This window comes from Lactuca serriola, chromosome 2 (assembly GCF_051521515.1).
Source record: "Lactuca serriola cultivar US96UC23 chromosome 2, Lser_US96UC23_V15, whole genome shotgun sequence".
Lineage (NCBI taxonomy): Eukaryota > Viridiplantae > Streptophyta > Magnoliopsida > Asterales > Asteraceae > Lactuca > Lactuca serriola.
The window spans coordinates 204,575,001-204,597,881 of NC_136409.1; the positions used below are offsets into that span (position 1 = coordinate 204,575,001).

The window sequence follows — 22,881 nt, forward strand, 5'->3', positions numbered from 1 at the left end:
CTAGCCCTACTTACGTTTATACCAAACTCAATGAATCATCATCAAGCCCTTCATCATCCAGAGGTAAATCCATCAAATCCCTCCTTCCTAAGATAAGTTTCAAATTCAAAAACAGAACTTCAGAGATCGAAAAGGCTGCAATCCTAGCCCTTGGTGGCTCACCATCAGAGATAAGAGGAAGGGCAAAAATGTCAAGAAATTTATCTTTTACAAAACTATTCACCCCAAGAATGAATAGAACGTCATCTTTACCCGTAACTCCAATCACCCACTCAAATCCAGAGTCTGTGCATGGTAGAAACACCATAGAAGTAAGTCGTTGTTGATTTTTGGAGCTCATACATAATACATAATACATTATACATTATATGTAATGTTATCATCTGTTTTAAACTTTTGAATATCAAACGTTTTGGATTCAATGTTTTACAGAAAGTTTTGATTGATCGGGGTATGCATCGTTCAAATTCTGTTCCTGCTTTGATTAAAGATGAAAGCGTCACACAAATAGAGTCTTTAGGTGGAGTGTTTCGGATAATTCCAACTACAACAAAAGTTTCACAAGGAACTCATCTCACCATAAATGTCGATCCTACAGTTGAACCTGGTAAACTTCATAAATCAATAAGGGTTTAGGTTAAAATCCATGATTCGACTATTTGTTGTGTCCAATTTGGGTGATTCGTTTTCTTTAGATGGAAATGGTGATGAACGAAAGGCCGAGGATATCAGAGAAGAAGAAGCTGTTTGTAGAATCTGTATGGTTGAACTACAAGAAGGTGTTGATGATACCCTAAAAATGGAGTGCAACTGCAAAGGGGAATTAGCTTTGGCTCATAAAGAATGTGCAATAAAATGGTTTAGCATCAAAGGGAATAAAACTTGTGAGGTTTGTAAGCAAGAAGTCAAGAATCTCCCTGTAACTCTTTTAAGAATTCAAAGATCTCAAAGCCATGGTTTGAATGGAAATGGAGGTATGAATGAGTATGAAGGAGTTCGATACAGGTAACATTTTGTTGCTGTTTTTACATGGTGAATATTTGATTCATGGGCATATAAGTAATTTCACAACGTGGGTTTGTTTTTTTTAGCAGGGTGTGGCAGGATGTGCCTGTTCTTGTGATTGTCAGCATGCTTGCTTACTTTTGCTTCTTGGAACAACTTTTGGTATGTCAAGATTCAAGAACCCTAAATCTTGAATCTTTTTGAAGGATAGATTTGTGTTTTCTGATATTGGTGTTTTTGTAAAAGGTTAACAAAATGGGATCTGGTGCAATTGCTATATCTCTTCCTTTTTCTTGCATATTGGGTCTCCTCGCTTCCATGACATCAACAACAATGGGTATTTTCATCACTTTCACTTAACAAAACCGGAGAAAAACCATAGGCCTCTAAAGAAAAAAAAAATCATCATGAAAGTCGTCTCCAATCACACTAAAACCTTTCCACATTATAAACAAAAGAAGAAAAAAGTAATCAAAAACTTAAAAGTATATTTCATTGGAATATTCTGACACGAAAGCCTTGAACTTCATTTATAAACATTGATCCAAACTTTGTACACTACCACAAACAACTAATAGTTCTACAATTTATATTTAGTGAAAAGACGATATGCATGGATCTATGCAACAATTCAGTTTGCTCTTGTGGTTGCTTTTGCTCATGTTTTCTACTCAAAGGTATAAAAGTTTGATTACTAGTTAAATGTTAATTTTAAACTATATAATATCAATTTTAACTATATAATATTTGCAAAATTAACAGCTTAATGTGACTGGTGTTCTATCGGTTTTGCTTGCTACATTTGCTGGATTTGGTGGTGCAATGTGTGGGACTTCAATTATTTACGAGTTCTTGAAATGGCGGGGAAGGTGGCATGACTGGTCAAACCAACCTCCAGCACCAGAGGAGCCGCCACAACAAGGTGGTTCACCGGAGACAACACAGCCAGAGCAGCCTACAGTATCCGGTCAAACCGGCGAGTCTAGTCAACACTCTAGACCATAATAAAGCTTTTGATTGTAAAAGCAAAGTTTGTCGTAATGTGTATATGGAATAAAAATAATATAAACAGTCTTTTAAGAACTTAAAATTTTGTATCACTGATTGCAGATTTTAACAAAAGAAATAAGAAATCATATCATAATTTTAATTTGAACTCAATTTCCTATGAAAATCTTTTGCTATTAACTCGGCTTAAGTTAGTACAAAACCGGTAAAAATCACATGTGAAAACCACCAAAACCGCCGCCAGGAAAACCGCCTTCGAAATGAAATGTGTAACCACCACCACCACCGCCACCACCAAAACCGCCTGCACCAAAAGGGTTAAAACCACCACCGCCGCCGCCACCCATACCCTCGTCAATATCTTCACCATTATCATATTTTGCACGCTTGTCATCATCCCCAAGAACCTATACATAATTAAAAATTATTAAATTAAAATTCTAAACAATCAAACAAAACATTTACTAAAATTAAGGTTTTAGAATTTAGAATTTAGAAACAACCTCGTATGCAGCCGCTATTTCTCTGAATTTATTCTCTGCTTCTTCTCTATTGTCAACATTTTTATCCGGATGCCATTGTAGTGCTAATTTTTTATAAGCTCGTTTTATTTCTGATATTGATGCAGTTTTTGAAACACCCAAAATTTTATACCAATCCTTCCGTTGACTTAATTTCAAAGCCTTTTCAGCCTTCATAAATGCCTCTCGAATGCTCATATCCTTTAAAAATAATAATTTATAAACTTATTGCAACAAGAATAAAATAAGTTTTATGTAAAAAAAAAAAAACTAACCTGAGGAGATTTTTCTGCAGCGGATTTTATATCTGCAACAGCTCCTTCCCAGTCTTCTGTCAATAATTTAGCTTCACCCCTCTAATAAAGTTTAAAATTAGTCAAAATATCAAATTACATAACTTTTTTAATAAGTGAGAGATTAAATAAATTAAGAACCTGAACCAAAGCTTCAACATGTTCTTCATCAATGGTTAAAACTTCTGTGCAAGCATTTAGGGCGTCTTTTCCTCTACCAAGCCTTACCAAAAGCTTACACAACCCAAAATGAAGATGTAGATTATGTGCCACGTGGTCAGGGTCCAATGCAAGGGCAGATTTGTAATCTTCCACAGCTACACGCAGCTTACCCTTCTTTTCATTCTCTTCTGCCTGAAAAGAAAAAAAGTTAAAAAGTTATTGCGAGAAAGTCAAACCATGATATATATAGAAAGTTAAAGTCTTACACTTTTGGTCTTTTTAAGTAAATTCTTTAACCCAAAATATGCTTTTTTTAATTCACTATGCTCTGGATCTAGGCGAAGCCCTTTCTGGTAATGCCTGAAACAATTAAGTAATTAGTCACTTTTGGAAGATTATTTTATCTGTTTTTAATTTTAAATAATGAAAAAAAAAAAAAAAAAAAGAACCTTGTAGCTACATCATGATCAGCTAAATAATAATAGGCGCGACCACGGAGGAGTAATGCCTGTAGATTATCCTCATCCTCTTTAAGTATATATCCTGCTTCCGAAATTACCCCTGCATAGTCCTTAGCAGCTAGTAATAACTTCACCTTTAGTAATTTAGCCTGAAATTTAAAGAAAAATATGTGACAGGTGTGAGTATTATAAAGAAATGGAGAAGATGAAATGAGGAAGCAAAAAAGCATAGTTACTTTTAAAATTTTTTATATACCTGTGAGCATGCTGGAGAAAAAATAAGAACAACTTTATCAATGAAATCCAAAGCTTTTGTATAATCGCCTGAATCATAGAGGTTGTTGGCTGTATCTAAAGCACTTTGTGCTTGATGCATTTGTGAAAGCTCCTTTTCAACAACTGAATTTCCAGGTTTCATTTCAAGAAACTTCTTGTAGCTCTTCTCGGATTCCTCATATCTACATTAGCCAAAAATCGCCTGAATCATATAAGTTTCTAATCAGGAACTATGTGAAATTATGTTTAGTTTATCTGTCTTTCAGAAAGATATAGTGATCAAGAGTTCAAGACTACAAGATAAGATTGATTTTATTCCACAAGGGCTCTCAATGTTACATTTTTGGGATGATGGGTGTAGTTATTAGTATTAAATTACTAGGTGAGGTGATCTAAAGATTGTTATTATTATCAGACAGAAAAGAAAACAGAGTTCCAATATTTGTCAGAAAAGAACCTGCACAACTGACGAAGAACAGAAGCCCTACGCCAATATGCTTCTGAAAGTGAAGGATCAGCTTCTATGGCAGCGTTTAGATCGTTGATTGCCTCACTATAATGTTTAACTTTGATACTATGTGATACTCTCTCAAACAATTCAGCTGTATCACCAGATTTTCCATCTGCATTATGCATTATTCAGTTTCAGTCAAAGAGCAACAGATAAAAATACAATATGACAGTCAAAGGAAATTACAGAATACTGCCCAATTGAAGAGCTCATACACACATTTCCATTGGGGGATTTCAGAAATTACAAATCAGGTTCTTTCAAACTTCGATATACATTCAATTCAACTCAATTTCAGAGCTAAAAATGACACAATAAGCCTAAATCTAAATCCTGGGCTTGAAATTCCAAAATCGAACGGTATCAATTCAAAATTTTAAACTAAACACCCAAATCCAAATCTTCAAATCTTCGTTCCTCAAAATACCACATTAGTATGCTTAACATACAAAAAACGAAATCACTTTCAAAGGACATGTCAATAACTAAATCATTTTGAAATCTATCTCAAAACAGAACACGGCAGAAACCCTACTGTGATCTGATTGACGGGGGAGCTCATAATCAATCAGAACACTAAATCACACATACGAAAATAGATGAAACAACATGTACCTAGGGCAGAAACGAGGGGTTGGAGCAGAAGGAGTTGGCAAGCGAAGACGAAGTGGAGTATGAATATAGTGTATACGAAGCCTCTCCATGCTACCAGATCCATGGCTGACACCATTTTCAATATCTTCATGGTCGGAGGACTGTATGTAATGGATGGATGTATGTAGCTTCGAATCCAATACGTGGGACGATTTCGAGGATTCGGAGAAGGGTTCTGCGTTTTTGGAAGGGTTGATGTGTTACAGGGGTTGCGATGTCATTCCACGTAGACTAACCAATTAGAAACTTACATGTGTAACTTATTTAGGCTCCCCGAAAAAAACTAATTGCCACGTAGAATAGTTATAAAACTTTAACTGAAAATTATAATTTATATAAGCATCCAACCTAATATAAATGCAAAGTCAAACTTATCTCAATCTGGTCAAATAAACTTTAGAGATTTACTAATCTTATAAGTACAAAAAAACGATTTAATTAATTATATGGCTTTTGCTTTACAAGACAACTACAAAAAATAATAATGATAAAAATAAATATATACTCTTGTTTGGGAAAAATTTGGTTGATAAACCGATTTACTAACTATATATATTAAATTAATAACCTATAAAATAATTTTTTGTTAAATCATTTTACAGTACTTCTCTAATAATGCAAAAATATGGTTAAAGACCTTAAGATTAGCTTTTGAAGTTATTTTTAGGAGACGTAGTTTTTCATGCATGTTCGTATTGTCACCTTACGAATTTATTGATGCAAGTCGGGTCTAGATGATAAAAAGGTACTTTTGACAAATTTATGCCATTAATTAAAATGATATACACAAAGAAGAAGAAAAAAGAAGCAAAGGTGCCACTTATAAGTGTTTAAAATGTTTGTAATGATGTCGGTACACAACATTAATATCCAAATTTCGATGTACAAATTATATGTTTGACAGCATTTTACGTCTTGAAATCTTGAAATGTTAAAAACATTTTACGATTTAGTAGCAGTATGGGTGATTCCGGAAGCAAATATTTTTTTAAAACTCAACAAGTCAATATTATTCAGTAATATTATTCTTTTATTCTTATAATAGTTGCATACATTTATCTAATGATTAGTAAGTTAAAAATGAGATATGAAAACACATGACATCCCTAATGAAAGAAAGAAAGAAAATAATATTAGCCACTATAAAACCATATATATATATATATATATATATATATATATATATATATATATATATATATATATATATATATATATATATATATATATATATAGATTTAGGTTATATGGAAAACAAAAAAAATCCTAAAAATACATAAAAAAATACCAAGACATCACAAAACTTTTTTTTGAATTTTTTTTATCAAAAAATCGCAACTTTTAGGTCAAAATCGCTGAAAAAAGTTTTTGAAAAAACAATTGATTTTTTATTTTTTTTTTCAGCAAAATTGTAAAAAATGCTACAATTTTTTTATAGAAAATTCAAAAAAAAGTTTTGTGATGTCTTGGTATTTTTTTTATGCATATATATATATATATATATATATATATATATATATATATATATATATATATATATTATTTTGTTTTTTATATTTATTATGTGCTAGAATGTACCAATAGGAATTTAGTAAATTAAATAATTATTTAATTAAATAAATATAGATATTAAATGATTTCCATAATTATATGTATATTAAATGATATCCATAATTATAATTATCTTTTATGGAAACTAATTAAATATGTCATTAATGTCAGCAATAACATTATTTCAGAATGAATTCGAATCTAAGTTTTTATATATGAATTCGTATTTTGTTTCAGGACTCGCTCAGTTAAAATACAATAAAGCTGCATGGAATATGAAGAACGAAAGTGTATTCTATTTGAATACACTCTCATTCTGCTGGAATACACTCTCATTCTTCTAAATATGAATTCATTCTGAAATAATATTATTGTTGACAATAATGACGAATTTAATTAGTTTCCAAAAAAATGAGTTATAAGTATGGATAACATTTAATATACATATAATTAATACTAAATTCATATTGGTGCAAACTAGCACACAATAGATGTGAGAAACATTTGAACATAACTCTCTCTCTCTCTCTCTCTCTTTCTCTTTCTCTCTCTCTCTCTCTCTATATATATATATATATATATATATATATATACACACACACACACACACACAAATAAAAAATAGTTTATGTGTCACTTGTCATTTTCTTATATTTTTTAATTTTGTTTCTTTATTTTTCTATGATTTTATATTTAAATTTAAATTCTTCTAAATCCTTTTGATTTAACATTATTTATTACCATTTTGAATTTCAAAATATTTGATAATCAAAAATTATAATTTTATTTGGATCAACAATTATAACTTTACATACATAAAAAACACAAATATCTTAATTAATAATATATTTAAAATAATAGATTAATAGTTATGACTTTTTACTATAAAAAATTATTTATTTTTGTAACTATGTTTTCTACGGGTTATAATCTAAATATCTTAAATAATACTTTATTGAATATATATATATATATATATATATATATATATATATATATATATATATATATATATAGAGAGAGAGAGAGAGAGAGAGAGACACAAATAAAAGTTCAATAACAAATTCCGTTTTTAGGAGCGAATTATGCATCTACCATACGCAAAAGTTTTTTTTAAATAAACATTTTTGAAGAACCAGATCTTGGAAGCTCAAACGAATTAGACTCCTATCGTCATTTCAAATATTCTTCATCAAATCTTTCATTGGTTCTACAATCAAACGCTTCATCAACATAAGGGCCAGATCCAAGTTTATAAATCAGGTACTCTTCATCTCTCACCCATTTCCCATAATGCATATTACAACTCTTCCCCCAATCCACACTCTTTCTAATCGATTATGCAACTGCCTCATATTCTTCATGAACTTGGGTTTTCTCTACACTCTCAGAATCAGGAATCCTATTTTCAATTTCAAAACCCGAATCATCATTAATCGATTCCAAATGATCATTACTTTTTGGAACTGACTCCGAAAACATTCGTTATCATAACCGAGCGGTACATATCTGCTGGAAAACCCGACAAAGTCGTAAGAGTCTTCTTGTCGATGCACGAACATGGCTGCCAACAAGAGTTGGATAACTTCGATGCACGAACATGGCTGCCAACAAGAGTTGGAAGCTGCTAAAGATGAAGCTGATGTCGTTTCAGGTACCTTTCTCGTAAACAAATTGCCTGTCCCAATTTTATTTGATTCTGGAGCCAATTACTCCTTCATTTCGCATGAATTTGGTAGAAAACTAGTTTTGCCTGTCGATAAACTAGATAATGCTTTATTAGTCGAAGTTGCTAGTGGCAAGTTTGTACCTGTTAGCCATCGTATGAAAAAACATCTTAATTGACTTGAATGGGAATAAGTTCCACAAGGAGTTATTGCCTATTGAGTTAAATGGTTTCGACATCGTGCTGGGAATGGATTGGCTTAGCGCCAATGATGCCGAGATATTATGTAAGAAGAAGATAGTAAAAGTAAACCCGCCAGGGAAAGAGTCATTTATGGTGTATGGGGACAAACGCAGAGTAAATTCTAGAATCATTTCTCTAATGAAGCCAGAAAGTGTTTGTCCAAAGGATGTACATCATATTTGGCATTCGTGATCGATGCTAAGAAGGAGAAAAAGGAGATGTGGAGCATTCCTGTCGTGTGTGATTATCCGGAAGTATTTCCCGAAGATCTTCCCGGATTACCGCCTAATCGACAAGTAGAATTATGTATCGACTTGTTACCAGGGACGACGCCAATAACAAAAGCACCTTACCGATTAGCACCAACAGAGATGAAGGAGATGACGATGCAACTTCAAGAGTTATTGGACAAAGGTTTCATAAGACCTAGTTCATCACCCTGGGGAGCTCCGGTGTTATTCGTGAAAAAGAAAGACGGGAGTATGAGAATGTGCATTGATTACAGAGAGCTAAATAAGGCAACAATAAAGAATAGATATTCTTTGTCGAGGATTGATGACCTGTTCGATCAACTACAATGTTCAAGTTATTTTTCAAAGATCGACCTAAGATCAGGATATCATCAGCTGAAAGTAAGAGAGCAGGATATCGAGAAGACTGCATTCAGAACACGATATGGATACTATGAGTTTGTGGTTATGTCGTTTGGACTAACTATTGCTCCAATAGCATTTATGGATTTAATGAACAAGGTTTGTAAACCGTTCCTTGATAAATCTGTGATAGTGTTCATAGATGACATTCTGATTTACTCGAAAAGCCAAGAGGAGCATGGCAGACACTTGCGAGAAGTGTTAGAAGTCTTGAAGAAGGAGAAGCTGTATGCTAAGTTATCCCACTACTAGAAAACAACCCTTTAATGACGCACAAACAATGACACTCACTGATAGAGGACGCGCATTTGTACGTCCCCTAAAAATAATGTCATCTCTCTTAAAAATTAAAGGATTTAGGACACGCATTTTTGCATGCCCTGAAACTAGTTTCTAAAAAAACATGGAGGGCACCTACAATAACATGTGTGTCGTCTAAGGTTGTCGCTTTAAAATTTTTAATAGCAGGCGTGTTTCATCCGAAGGGAAAAATGAAATCCCATTTACTTAAAAACCCCGCCTTCCTTTTTTAGGGATTTTTGTCTAGAACTTGCCCCGACTTCCTCTACTGCATGTTCTCTCTTCTACATCTCCACCGGCCGATCACTCTCTCCTTCCCTTCTCTTTGCAAATCCTAAGTTGCCGCCTTCACCATCGAACCTAAGGATCCGAGAATCTGGAGTACGACTGATGACATCCGATCACCGACAACTCTATAACAATTCTTTATCATACTCGAACCCTAGATCTCACCTCCTTCCATCCTACATCTCTATGGCGACCACGACTCAACAGAAACTCCACCACATCTAATGGAAGGTATGACTACTATATCTCATCATTATTTCGATGATTCAAATGGATGCGACGATATCGTCTCCATTACAATCATCAAGGTTTTCCCTTTTCAAGAGTTCCCCTTCTCCTTTTTTTCTTCATTTAGATTCTTATGAATCTCCATTGGGGCCTTTGATTTGGGGATGCTATGGTGTCTCAGTTTCTCATTCCAAACAAATCGATATCTAGATTTCCCATTCTTTCTCGTTCTTATCTCCCTTTGGCTCTTACCGATTCTTCTCCCTTCCGAGAGACAAACGTCGGTCACCTAAACTCAAATCCTCTAAGGATACCTGCTCTGATTCACTCCTAAAAATCAGAAAATCTCGTTGTCTATCCCACAGTTTATCGATTTAGAATTTAAGGAGACAGAATCGTGCCTCATTTGTGGCTCATGGCCTACACTACTGCTTCACTGCCCTGCGCCACTCTTATCTTCTCTAGCTCGTCCGTCCTTCACCACCTCCTTCATATGGTTATGTTTATGAATGTATGTTATTCTTGATTCAACACATTCTATGGCAGCTAAATGCAATTTCAACCTATATAGTTTTGAAGGAATACAATTTTAGAGGTTATTGAAATATTTACGTTTTTTGTAAAATTTTATATCTTCTGATAGGGATTTTTATGTGGGCTTGGTTTCTTGAAGGTCTTCATGGTTCCATGGCTCCCATTATTTATATTATTCGATCATTACAACTTGTTTAAAAAGATCAAGATTATAACAAGTGCTATTTCTTTTTTACTTAAGGGCTGTTTCTTTTGGGACTATTTACTATATCTGACTTGTTCTGTCTTTCTTGCCATTTTAACAGTTCAATTGTGCTTTATCATTTTGTCATGTTTGTACACTGATCATAAATATGTAAAAGCTAATATTGATCTAGCATAGTTTCATTATTGTAAATATTTCTAAGGATATAGGGATGTTGATAGCTTAGTGTGTGGGAAACGTGCTTATATATTTCTGTTAATACAAATAAGATTAACAAAGAGTAAAGACATTAAAAATTTATAAATGACTATTTTACCCTTCCTGGCATTCTAAATGACTAAAAAACTTGTGAAAGAACACCAGATTTTGTATACTGTTAACTTATTTTTGAAATCCTCAGAAACAAGTGCGCCATTATCATGGCCAACAAGAATGATGATTGCTTTTGGGGCAGCAAAAGGCTTAGCCTTCATTCACAATGTTGAACGACTCGTAATCTATTGAGACTTCAAGACTTCCAATAATTGCAAATGAACAGAAGAAAACTGGTATGTTACTATTTTATGAATTATTGAAGGTTGTTATTGTTTGTTTTAGATGATTAATCAGGTTAAATTGTATTACTTTTTATTATAAAAAGTTAAACTTTGATGTTATAATAATCAGAGCACGGGGAAACCATGAATTGACTAAATGTACCATAAAATATAGAGTGCATAGTAGAGATTAGATATTAATATTGATGTACTTGGATGTGTTTGATTTTAGGCAAATGATGCTTACAAAATAACAGCACACTTGGGGAACTACTAGGAAAAAATAAACTAAGTTTCGTGAGTCGTTCTTGTTCATTTTACCCTTACATTCCAATTTTTTTTCACAATATTCATCAATTTTAAGCCAATGGGAGGGGAAAAAGGTAAAAGGGTATAAGATTTTATTTTGATGCATGAACATTGAACAGAAAAAGAGGAGAATGGGCAGACATATCCACCAATTGTTGCATTTGAGAGTGGTGCATTGAGCCTAATGTTCAACCTGTCTAAGCAACCTGGAAGTCCACAGATAACCCTAATTAAAGCAAAATTCACAAATAAGTCTTCCCAGGTCTATACAGATTTCATCTTCCAGGCAACAGTGCCCAAGGTAAAAACTATATCTGCTCCCTCCCTCCCTATATATATATATATATATATATATATATATATATATATATACACACACACACACACCTGGTTTGGTTTCTTGCAACTTTTGTCCTTATTTGAGACTTTTTATAACGTTTTTGTTCCTTTTTCCAAGTAGAATGACTTTTGGGACCGAAATAGAAAAAATCAGTTAGGGACCCAAATTGAAATTTTATTTTCTAACTTATTGTCTCATTTACAATCCACATACACACACACAGTTCCTACAATGGCATTTAAAGGTTGCTAGCAGTAATACTCTTCCTGGAAATGCCAGTGGTTCTATAACACAGAAATTACGAGTCACCAACAATCAACATGGCAAGGTATTTATTTATTTATTTTTTATATTCAATATAGAATACTACTCTCTTGTTTTTTGACCGACTCACTCATGACTCATGACTCATGAATGTTGTTTTGAGCAGAAATCAGTTGTGATGCGCATACAAATAAGCTACAAGTTGAACAACAAAGATATGTTGGATGAAGGGAAAATCAGTAACTTCCCTCGCGACTTGTGAACCATCTCTCTCTCTCTCTTTCTTTCTCTCTCTTCCTACTTGTTTTTGGTTTTTGGTGCAGGTGAGTCGGTATGTATATGCATATAATGTAATTATGTTTTGTGGTGCAGGTGAGTCAATATACAACAGAAGGGATTGAAAGAGCCAGAGATGGCCTCACAGAGGTTGCAGCTTTGAGGGAGAGGTTTGTGTTAGGCACCAGTTTTAGTAGAAGAGTGGTTGCTGCAGCTGCTTCTGCTGTAAGCCTTTTTCAATATCCGTACACTATATATTAGCATATGTATCACGGAGGTGGCGGCAGAGCTTCCAGAAGACCTAGAAGTGCTCCTCCTGATCTTCCATCATTGCTTCTAGATGCTCGTATTTGTTACCTAGGAATACCTGTAAGAAATAGCAATGTATTTTTATTTTATTTTTTTAAATTCTTTATTTTTTTAATGAATTTAAGTATAATTTTGGTTGTTGTAGATTGTTCTTGCAGTGACTGAGCTTCTAGTTGCTCAATTTATGTGGTTGGATTATGATAATCCAACTAAGCCTATTTATCTTTACATTGATTCATCTGAAACACAAGTGATTTTTTTCTTTTTTTTTGTTTCTTTTAAGGTTAAATTACTAAATACAAGAAATAAGTCAATAAAGATTTTGATTTTTTTTTCTTTTGTAGAATGACAAAATGGAGACAGTGGGGTCTGAAACAGAAGCATACGCCATTGCTGACATCATGGCTATAAGAAATCACAACCATTCATTTTATCTTTTTAAGGTTATTTATTGATATGATTTATTAATTTCCGAAATTGCCCTCAAGTGCTGCAAGTCATAGGTGTATACAGTCAACTGTGGGATGACATTTGGTCAATTATCATTACTCTCAACATTGGCTGCATTCAAGAAATAACAACATACTTTCATCAACTTATTTACAATATCATTGTACTTTTGTTTTCTTAAATTCTCCCTATTACAAGTTTGAAAAATCTACTTAGTTATAGGCATGCCATTGAAATATAAACCAACTTTCTCTATGATACTTGAGTAAATATTCATGTGATTGATTAGTTGACATTTATATTTATTTCTTTTCTTGTATTAAGTACAAAGTACGATTTAGATTATAAATCTCCTAATAGATCAGGACAAAACTTCAAGTCTGGAGATGTTGAAGAAGGTTAGCACCATGTTCTGAAAAATAAGTCATAAAATTGTCTTGAGGTTTATTTAATGGTGGTTGATGTTTTTGTTATTGGAGTTTAGCAATGGAAAGATAGTTATGGCATTAGGGGGAGGATAAAATCTCAATTCAATAGCAAATTCAGTACTTCCTTGTGTATAAATTCTATTAGAAGACAAATATATTTTTGAACCCTTTGAGATTTATCCATTTGTCTACTATTGAAATGATTATTTGTATGACATTAACTTTTATGCAATGGATTTTATTTTTTGTGTATGGTATTTTATTTTATATTATGAGACATGAAATGCAAATTTAATTTGAAAATTAGTAAATCTACAAATAATTTTTTTTTAGAAAAAAATTTAAAATTACGATACGCAAAAATGTGTGTCATCTTCATTTATGACATGGCCTTTCTTGACAGCGGCTTTAATGATACACATTGCGTGTCATAAATGTGCGTCGTCTATAGACGACGCGTAAAAGCGTGTCGTCTCTCGTTATGATAGGGCCTTCCTTGACACGCATTTGCGCGCTGTCTGAGCGTTTTACGACACGCATTGTGCGTCGTAAAAGGTTGTTTTTCTAGTAGTGCCCAAATGTGATTTTTGGATTCGAGAAGTCCAATTCTTGGGTCACATGGTCAACCAAGAAGGGATAATGGTTGATCCATCAAAGATTGAAGCTATGATGATTTGACATCCCCATTTTCACGGCCAGAGAAGACCGATTTTGTTTATGCTTTATAAAAATCAGAGTACCTCTTTTAATAAAAATGTTGCGGAATTTGTTCCCAGTAAAACATGATAAATACGTTACCAAAGCACTTCCGAAGAAAAATATTTTTATTCATTTCAAAACATTTGGGATGTCATCGTCAATACAGAATCATAAGCATAAACAGAACTTACATTCATTATCACTAGTGATTTATATCTCCTTAATCTCTCAGTGTAATGTGACTTCATATCAACATCTGTGATATAAATAAACTGAGTGGGTCAGGTTGGGAAACCTGGTGAGTACATAGGGATTTCAATCCTACAATGTTATACCATATATATAGTTTAAAACTCACAAAATATACAATTTCACCATATATATAAACAACTCTTATTCCACCCCGTCCATCCTCACAACGAGACTATCCATACTCTCGGACCTAGGATTAGCTGTTTTACCTAATCCATACTCTCGGATCAGAAATGAACGACTTTACCTAATCCATACTCTCGGACTAGGGACGAATGACTAATCCATACTCTCAGATTAATGATGAATGATTATGCCTAATCCATACTCTCGGACTAGGGACAATTACTGTGTCTAATCCTTGCTCCCGGATCAATGACATATACTAACGTTTTATTCTCTGAGTATAATTCACTCGTAGTCGTAAGAGAACACTACCCAATATTCCTCATAATTAATTTAGGTTTACTCTTTATCCTAAATCAACATATATAATCAGGTATGTTCTTTAACAAGTATCCAAGACAACATCAAATAATTCGCACATAAACATATATTTAATACTTCAGTCGATACTTGTATTAAAATCATGTTCATGAAAGGGACTATGCACTCACTTGAAAATGTGGTGATTCCGAACTCAGACAGCGCTCCGCTTCTTAAAAAAAAAAAAATTTCCTTCGACGAAACCTAGTATTATTACCACTAGATTTTAGTCTATTATTCGCTGAGACTAATTCATAGTCTAGATATTATTACTATTATATAAGCGTTAAACAATACTTATATAACCCATAATAATAGCCCAAGTACTTATTATAAGTTCCTACTAACGTTACTATAATTAAATAAAAACTATATTAAAAATAGCGTAGGCGTAGGTCACTTACAACGGGTTTATAGAAAACCAGGCTTTGATTGGAGCACCATTCCTGAGCCGAAAAGCACTTCTTCTTGGAGCCGTCGAGCACTCTGGGGCTTCCGCCTCGTGCTAGGGAGGTTCCCTAGCCTTTTCGGGGGGTTTTGGGGCTAGAGAGAGGTTCTAGAGAGAGAGAGAGAGTAAAGAGAAGAAAGAATGGGAAAGGTGTGAAGAAAATGAGGGTGGGAGAGGTTCTATTTATAGGGTGAAAATGGCTGAACTTGGTGCCACATGTCAGCATCTAGTGGAAAGACTTGGGGAGAAAGCAATGGCCAAGATTGTGCCACATCACCCATTTTCGCACAGCACACTTCCGACTTCTAAAATCCGTAACCTTCACATACGACCTCCGTTTTTGACGTTATTTATATCCACGCGTAGGTAAAAATAAAGATCTACAACTTTCGTTTTGACTCCGTCGGCTAATTCTCGACCGATCTTAAATTTAATAGTACGAGGAGATTATACTGTTAAATGTCCGCGTAAAATTCATAACTTCTACATACGGACTCTGTTTTCGTCTGTCTTTTTACCGTTGAGTTCCTATTAATGAGATCTTGAATTCTCATTTAGGTCGCGTAGGCCAAAAACCGCTCAAACTAAAATTCGAGTTTCGGGTCGTGCACTGCTATGCCAAATGTTAGAAAATTCATAACTTCCTCATACGAAGTCAGATTTGGGCATTCTTTTTTTGTATGTTCTCGGTTTAACATATACTACAAAATTTATTTGGATTGATAAGGCTAAAAAGTCCTTTATCAAAAATTCACTATTTACATCTCCCGGTGCCGTGCCGGTTTTGCCGTAAAACTTCGACAGGCCATAGCTTCTTCGTTATAACTCGGATTTCGGCGTTCTTTATATGTACGGAACCCTTGAGACATATTATAAAACTTGGTTAAGATTATTTATTCTAAATAATCTTTTGTCGAAAATTCGTTTTCGACCCCTATTATCTCTAAATTGACTAGCCCGTATCTATGGGCGTTACAGATGAAGTGGGAACAACCGAAAAGTCCCACGGAGATCCGAAGCTTTTTGGGATTAGCCGGATATTACCGAAGGTTTATCCAAGGCTTTTCTTTGAGCGCTACTCCATTAACAGCTTTAACTCACAAAGGAGCTACTTATACTTGGAGTGATAAGCACAAAGAAGCATTCGAGTTGCTAAAGAAGAAGCTATGTGAGGCACCGATTCTTTCTCTACCCGATGGAGTTGAAGACTTCGTTGTTTATAGTGATGTGTCTGGTGTTGGATTGGGTTGTGTTTTGACCCAAAGAGAAAGGGTGATAGCATATGCATCTTGACAGCTGAAAGAGCATGAAAAGAACTACCTCACTCCTGATTTGGAGTTGGCAGCGGTAGTATTTGCTCTAAAAATATGGAGAAATTACCTCTATTGCATGCGGTGCAAACTTTTCACTGATCATAAGAGTCTTCAATATCTCATTAGTCAGAAAGAATTGAATATTTGGCAACGCCGCTGGCTAGAGTTACTCAAGGACTACGACTGTGAGATACTTTACCACCCTGGTAATGCTAATGTTGTCACTGATGTTCTCAGTCGGAAAGTCAATCTTGAGAGAAAAAGGAAAAGAGCGTTAAGAATAGAAGTTGTCTCGACAATTATGGAGAGTATAAAGAAAGCTCAAGAAGAAGATTCTGAGAAGAATGACCGAAAGGGAGAACGTTTGGGCAAAACGTTAGTGTTCGGTATAAACAGTCACGGACTGAAGGTATTCCAAGATCGAATTTGGGTGCCTAAGTCAGGAGGAATAAGAGATCTTCTGATGGAAGAAGCTCACAAAACCATGTACTCGATTCATCCCAGTAGCTCTAAAATGTATAGGGACCTAAAACCCTACTACTGGTGGCCGACGATGAAGCTTGATATCGCAAAGTACGTGGCGGAGTGTGTGACATGTGCGCAGGTAAAGGCACAACATCAGAAACCGTACGGGATTTTAGAACCCTTACCTGTGCCTATGGGTAAATGGGAAGACACTGCTATGGATTTTGTCACTAAACTGCCCAGAACAAAGAATGGTCACGACATGATTTGGGTGGTCGTTGATCGCTTCACTAAGAGTGCGCATTTCATAGCAGCCAATGAGAAATGGTCTATGGATAAGCTTGCAAATTCTTACGTGAAGGAAATTGTGAGGCTTCATGGTGTTCCGTTAACGATTGTGTCAGATCGTGACAGCCGTTTCACCTCGCGATTTTAGAGAAGTCTACAAGATGAATTGGGTACCAAGTTGTATTTGACTACAGCTTACCATCCACAAACTGATAGTCAGAGCGAACGAACGATACAAATGCTTGAAGATATGCTGAGAGCAAGTACCCTGGAATTCCAAGGCAACTGGGGTGAACATTTTCCTTTGGTAGAATTTTCCTACAATAATAGTTTCCACTCGACCATAAAGATGGCACCTTATCAAGATATGTACGGATAAAAATGTCGTACGCCATCTTGTTGGCTTGAGGCTGGGGAAAAGCATTTTATGGGATCTGAGATAGTCCATCAAACTGCTGAAAAGTTGAAAATAATTAAGGAGAGAATGTTAGCAGCTTAAGATCATCAAAAGAACTATGCTCATAACAAGCGAAGACCGATGACTTTTGAAGTTGGAGATTCGGTTTTGCATAAATTCTCACCGTGGAAGGGACTTATAAGATTTGGTAAAAGGGGAAAGTTAAGTCCAAGATTTATTGGACCGTTTAAGGTTCTTTAGAGGATTTGGAATCAAGCTTACAAGCTAGAATTACCCGAATAACTGAATGAAAATCATAACACTTTTCATGTGTGTTATTTGAGGAAGTTTACGGGAGAAGTTTCTGATATAATTCCAATTTCTGAATTAAGAATTGATGAGAACAAAAGGTTGATTGAAGAACCAGAGGCAATCGTTGACCGAAAGACTAAGAAGTTGCGACGCAAGATGGTCGAATTAGTGTTTGTCTGATGGAAACATGCAAATGGGCCAAATCTCACCTGGGAGACGGTGAGTGACATGATAAGTCGCTATCCGCATTTGTTTGATGATGTGTGATTCTGGGGACGGAATCATTCTAAGGTGGAGAGAATTGTAACGCCCGTGTTTCTGGGCTAGGCATTAATATTCTTGTAATAGTCTAGGTTAACATTTGAAACTCATTTTGAAATAATAAGAATGTATTATTTGAATATTATGTGTTTTATGCTTAATTGTGCGTGTTAAATGAATTAAGAATAAAAATAAGCGTAATAATAAAATATTGGATAAGCCCAATATCTATGAAGGAAGTTGTAGTGGTCGTGACAAGGGTTCCAGATATATAAAGAATGCCGAAATCCGAGTTATAACTAAGAAGTGATGACATGTCGAAGTTTCACGAAAGAACCGGCACGACGCTATATGACGTAAAATATGAATTTAAGATAGAGCGATATGTAGCCATAGTGATCTAAACGAAAGTCGTAGAATATGTTAAACCAAGAGTGTGCATAAAAAGAACGTCTAAATCTAACTTCGTATGAGGAAGTTATGATTTTTCGAAGTTTCAACTTAGCGGTGTGCAGTCCAAAGTTCGAATATGAGATCAAGTGGTTTCTAGCCAAAACAATCTAAACGAGAATCGAAGATCTCATTGATAGTAGTCCAATGGTGAAAAGACAGACGAAAACGAACGTCAGATAAAGAAGTTATGAATTTCTAACGGAGTTTTCCTGTCCCGGCCTACTAAAAATAACATAATAAAAATAAATGTCAAAGTTAGCCGACGGAGTGTAAACGAAAGTTGTAGAGCATAATCTCACCTACGCGTGGATATAAAGAACGTTGAAAACGGAGATCATATGCGAAAGTTATGAATTTCTAAAGTTCGAGGCACGCATAACGAGGAGGGAACGTCCCGCGTTCAATACTTGGCTCTAGAGTGGCCACGTCGATGCTGACTCAACGGATAAGGGATAGGGACAGAACCCCGCTCCTACGCACCGCGTTCGAAGGGAACGCCCAGCGTTCGCGGCAGACTTCAACACTATAAATAGATCACAAAGCCAATGTTTGTGGTTGCCAAATCTCTTCTCTCTCCCCTGTATTACATCGATTTACATGCAAATTATACCCCCGAAGTCACGGTATCAATCCCGACACCCGAAGCGAGTCTCGAAGCCCCGAAGATCCTAAGAAATAAAGTTCCCGAGCCGAAACTCTGCCCGCGAGAAGCCTGGTTTTTGTGAAGATCTCCCGGTTTCACCGAAGAATTCTGCTTTTAGAGTAGTAGTGTTGTCCGATAATCATCTTATCAAGTGAGTGTATATTCCTTTTCTTCTAACACATAGATATAAAGTATCTCTGTAACGACCCAATTTTCAAGTCCAAAAATTTCATTTTTAATTAAACACTTTGCAAAACATTTGAAAATAAACGACATTCGATCATATCATTTCTTAATCATATTACGTGTCTGAAACCAAAACATGGGAGCAACCAAAGTGTCAGAGTACAAATCCCAGAACAATTTCTTAGTGCGGAAAACAAGAGGTGCGTATGATGTGTCGCTACCGTGTCATCTCCTTCCCCTTCGCTGAAGAGGTACCTGAAACCAAAACTATAAACTGTAAGCATGAAGCTTAGTGAGTTCCCCCACAATACCTCATACCATACAATCATACAATGAACAGCTAGGAGATACGGGCCTCGCCCACACTCATGGAGATACGGGCCTCACCCACACTCATGGGGATACGGGCCTCGCCCACACTCCGCTATCTGGGAGATACGGGCCTCGCCCACACTCTGCTATCTGAGAGATGCGTGCCTCGCCCACACTCAGCTACTAAACCATAACATACAAGTATCACACAGACAACGAGTATAATCAATTCTATCATACTGGCATATAACATAATCAAACTCAACTATGAGATACAGGCTCTGCCCACACTCCGATACTAACATATCATCTATATGGTTCGACCTTGGTGCCTTAGACCCGTTCCTACTGGAAGGAAACTCACCTCGAAAAGTAGCTACCGAAAGTCTAACTGCTAGACGTATGACTGCTGCACTGGTAATCCTCCAGCTACAAATCCATAAACATAGATTAGCCCCTCATAAATACCCTTAGGTCAATCGACTGACCCACCTTTGGTCCAAGGTCAACTCCTTGGTCAAAGTCAACTTCCAGTTGACTGGACTCACCGAGTCATGGCACAGACTCACCGAGTCCTTCTCCTGCTAACCCAGTCTTACTCGCCAAGTCCTTCTTCCCACTCACTGGGTCACCCTTGACTCACTACTTGGGACTATAGAACCGACTCGCGATCTGACTCGCCGAGTTCCTAGAACAACTCGCCGAGTCTGGGACTATTGCTACACGTTAAATTGCTAATTCCGCGTGTAGATACAAAGGGTTGGACCTTCAACACTTAAACCCCTCTTACTCAGTAACAATTCATATGACTCGCCGAGTTTGAAGAACAACTCGTCAAGTTCCAGGCAATCTTCATAGGACTCGCCGAGTTGTTCATCAAACTCGAAGAGTCTAAGACGATCTTCATAGAACTCGCCGAGTCCCTTCGACCCACTTCCCATACAGACCAAATCTGAGACATGCAATGCTTCTAAACCATAGATCTATGCTCCTAGGGCATGCTTATCACGTAAAGTTGCAAACTTTACGTGCATGCATGGCCCCATAAGCTCGAAAAGGCAAATCCAAGCTCTTTAAGAGGTCATACACCCAATAGGGACCTCAATAACCCCAACCACAAAGACTTAACACTTCCAAGGTGTCCATAAGGTCCAAATCTGAAGTCCTTTTAGAACATAGAGCATAACACATGGAGCTTGAGGTTTTAGGGCTTGAAAACCACTAATTTGGGACAAAAAGGGGATCTAATGAACTAGTGATCAAGGTAAGAAGTTTTCTACCTGAATGGAAGCTTCTCACAAAGTAGATTCCGGATCTACCTCCCCTTCTTGCACACTTTAACCTCTTCCTTCTTCTTCTAAGCTCTAAACCTTCTTCACAAAGCCAAAATCACTCTCAAGAACAATATGGGGACTAGGGTTTCGCTCTACAGCTCTCTGGAAGTGTTAGGGACAAAGGTGGCCAAGTTAGAGCGTTTAAATAGGGTGCAAACACCCGGATTAGGGTTTTTGCCCAAACAGGGTCTACTTGATGAGTCCGAGGGCCGACTCGCTGAGTCCAAAGCTTAGACCCCGTGCCTCATCCCGCTTCTACTCGGCGAGTTGGTCCTTCAACTCGCCGAGTCCAAGGCAAAATGCATAATTAAAAATTACTAATTACAAGGATTATGTACCAGGAACCAGGTGCTACAAATCTCCCCTACTTGTTTTAGACTTTGTCCTCGAAGTCTGCTGCTCGATCCCGAAACAGCTCGGGGTAGTGCTCCATCATTTCTTCCACTGACTCCCATGTCCACTCCGATCCCTTCCGGTGCTGCCATTGCACCTTCACAAGCTCCACCCTCTTGTTTCTCAGATCCTTCGACTTCCTTTCGAGGATTGCCACAGGCCGCTCGATGTAATTTAGGCTGTCATCGACCTGAATATCCTCCAATGGCACCACTGCCGAGTTGTCCACCAAACACTTCCGCAACTGAGAGACGTGGAAAGTGTTGTGGATCTGGCTGAGTTTGGCTGGCAGATCTAACCTATACGCCACCTTGCCCACCCGGGCCACAACCCTGAATGGCCCGATGTACCTTGGGCCTAACTTGCCTCGCTTCCTGAATCGGATGACGCCTTTCCATGGCGACACCTTCAGAAGAACCATATCGCCGACTTGGAATTCCAAGTCCGAACGGCGTTTGTCGGTATAACTTTTCTGCCGACTCTGAGCAGTTTGAAGCCAGCTCCAGACCTGCTAAATCTTCTCTGTTGTCTTAAGCACCACTTTGTGTCTGTATCGGCACCAGAAGCACCCGCCAGACTACTAAGACGGTGGCCGAGATCACCGCCATGTTCAAGGAGAGGGTGCTTCTGGTTCTGCAGTATGTGATGGACGAGGAGATGAAGAAGGCCCAATATCATGAGATGTTGAAGAGTGATATTCGGCAGTTTGTGAGTCAATCTAGTTGTAGGATGTTGGAGGATATGATAGCTCGAACCAAGGAGAGGGAGATTGACTTTGAGATGGAGAAGAAGGGGAAGCCTGAGTATTTGTCGAGTGTTGAGGGTTCGGGAAAGAGGCCCAAGGTATCTGATTCTAGAATGAGAGACCATCAGGGTTGTAGCCGCTGTGGCAAGTGCGACAAGATGCACGAGGGGGCGTGCATGGTGGGTGGTTCTAGTTGTTTCAAGTGCGGTCGAACTGGTCATATCAGCAGGGATTGTATTGCTACCACCACCACCACTCCGATTTCTGATCTGATTTGCTTTCATTGCAATCAAAGGGGCCATAAGATGACTGTATCAGCACTCGCTCCTGCAATACTCCGGATTACTGATGGCCTACAGGGCCGGGCAGATGCGCCTGTGACAAAGAGCAGGGCTTTCCAGCTGATGGCAGAGGAGGTGTGTG

General features: G+C 36.6%; 2 protein-coding genes across 3 annotated transcripts in view; one reads left to right on the forward strand and one right to left on the reverse strand.

Moving 5' to 3' along the window:
• The window catches only part of LOC145088227 (uncharacterized), a 3,420-nt gene extending 1,325 nt beyond the window's left edge, over positions 1–2,095 (forward strand). Inside the window, exons 2-8 of one of the 2 annotated variants that reach the window (XM_079026477.1) lie at positions 1–311; positions 433–607; positions 696–1,005; positions 1,092–1,167; positions 1,252–1,342; positions 1,603–1,682; positions 1,768–2,095. The exon at positions 1–311 is cut by the window's left edge and continues 208 nt beyond it. In XM_079026477.1, the coding sequence (XP_078882603.1) occupies positions 1–311; positions 433–607; positions 696–1,005; positions 1,092–1,167; positions 1,252–1,342; positions 1,603–1,682; positions 1,768–2,010 (1,286 nt within the window). In that variant the 3' untranslated portion in view covers positions 2,011–2,095. The remainder of the gene's footprint in view (positions 312–432; positions 608–695; positions 1,006–1,091; positions 1,168–1,251; positions 1,343–1,602; positions 1,683–1,767) is intronic. The other variant, XM_079026478.1, reaches the window with a different exon arrangement.
• On the reverse strand, positions 2,080–5,099 carry P58IPK (DnaJ P58IPK-like protein). Its single transcript, XM_079026479.1, has 9 exons — positions 4,853–5,099; positions 4,184–4,349; positions 3,707–3,908; positions 3,439–3,599; positions 3,256–3,349; positions 2,969–3,181; positions 2,810–2,890; positions 2,517–2,735; positions 2,080–2,420 (listed from the first exon to the last, which is right to left on the reverse strand). The coding sequence occupies exons 1-9, from the start codon at positions 4,980–4,982 to the stop codon at positions 2,226–2,228; spliced, it is 1,461 nt and encodes a 486-aa protein (XP_078882605.1). The 5' UTR covers positions 4,983–5,099; the 3' UTR covers positions 2,080–2,225.
• Between the last annotated feature and the right edge of the window lie 17,782 nt (positions 5,100–22,881).

Coding starts and splice junctions, on each gene's coding strand:
- P58IPK (XM_079026479.1), bottom strand. CDS start 4,982: ATGAAGATATTGAAAATGGTGTCAGCCATGGATCTGGTAGCATGGAGA. Junction 3,909..4,183: donor GTTCTTCGTCAGTTGTGCAG/GTTCTTTTCTGA, acceptor TGGCTAATGTAG/ATATGAGGAATCCGAGAAGA. Junction 3,350..3,438: donor GATCATGATGTAGCTACAAG/GTTCTTTTTTTT, acceptor TAATTGTTTCAG/GCATTACCAGAAAGGGCTTC.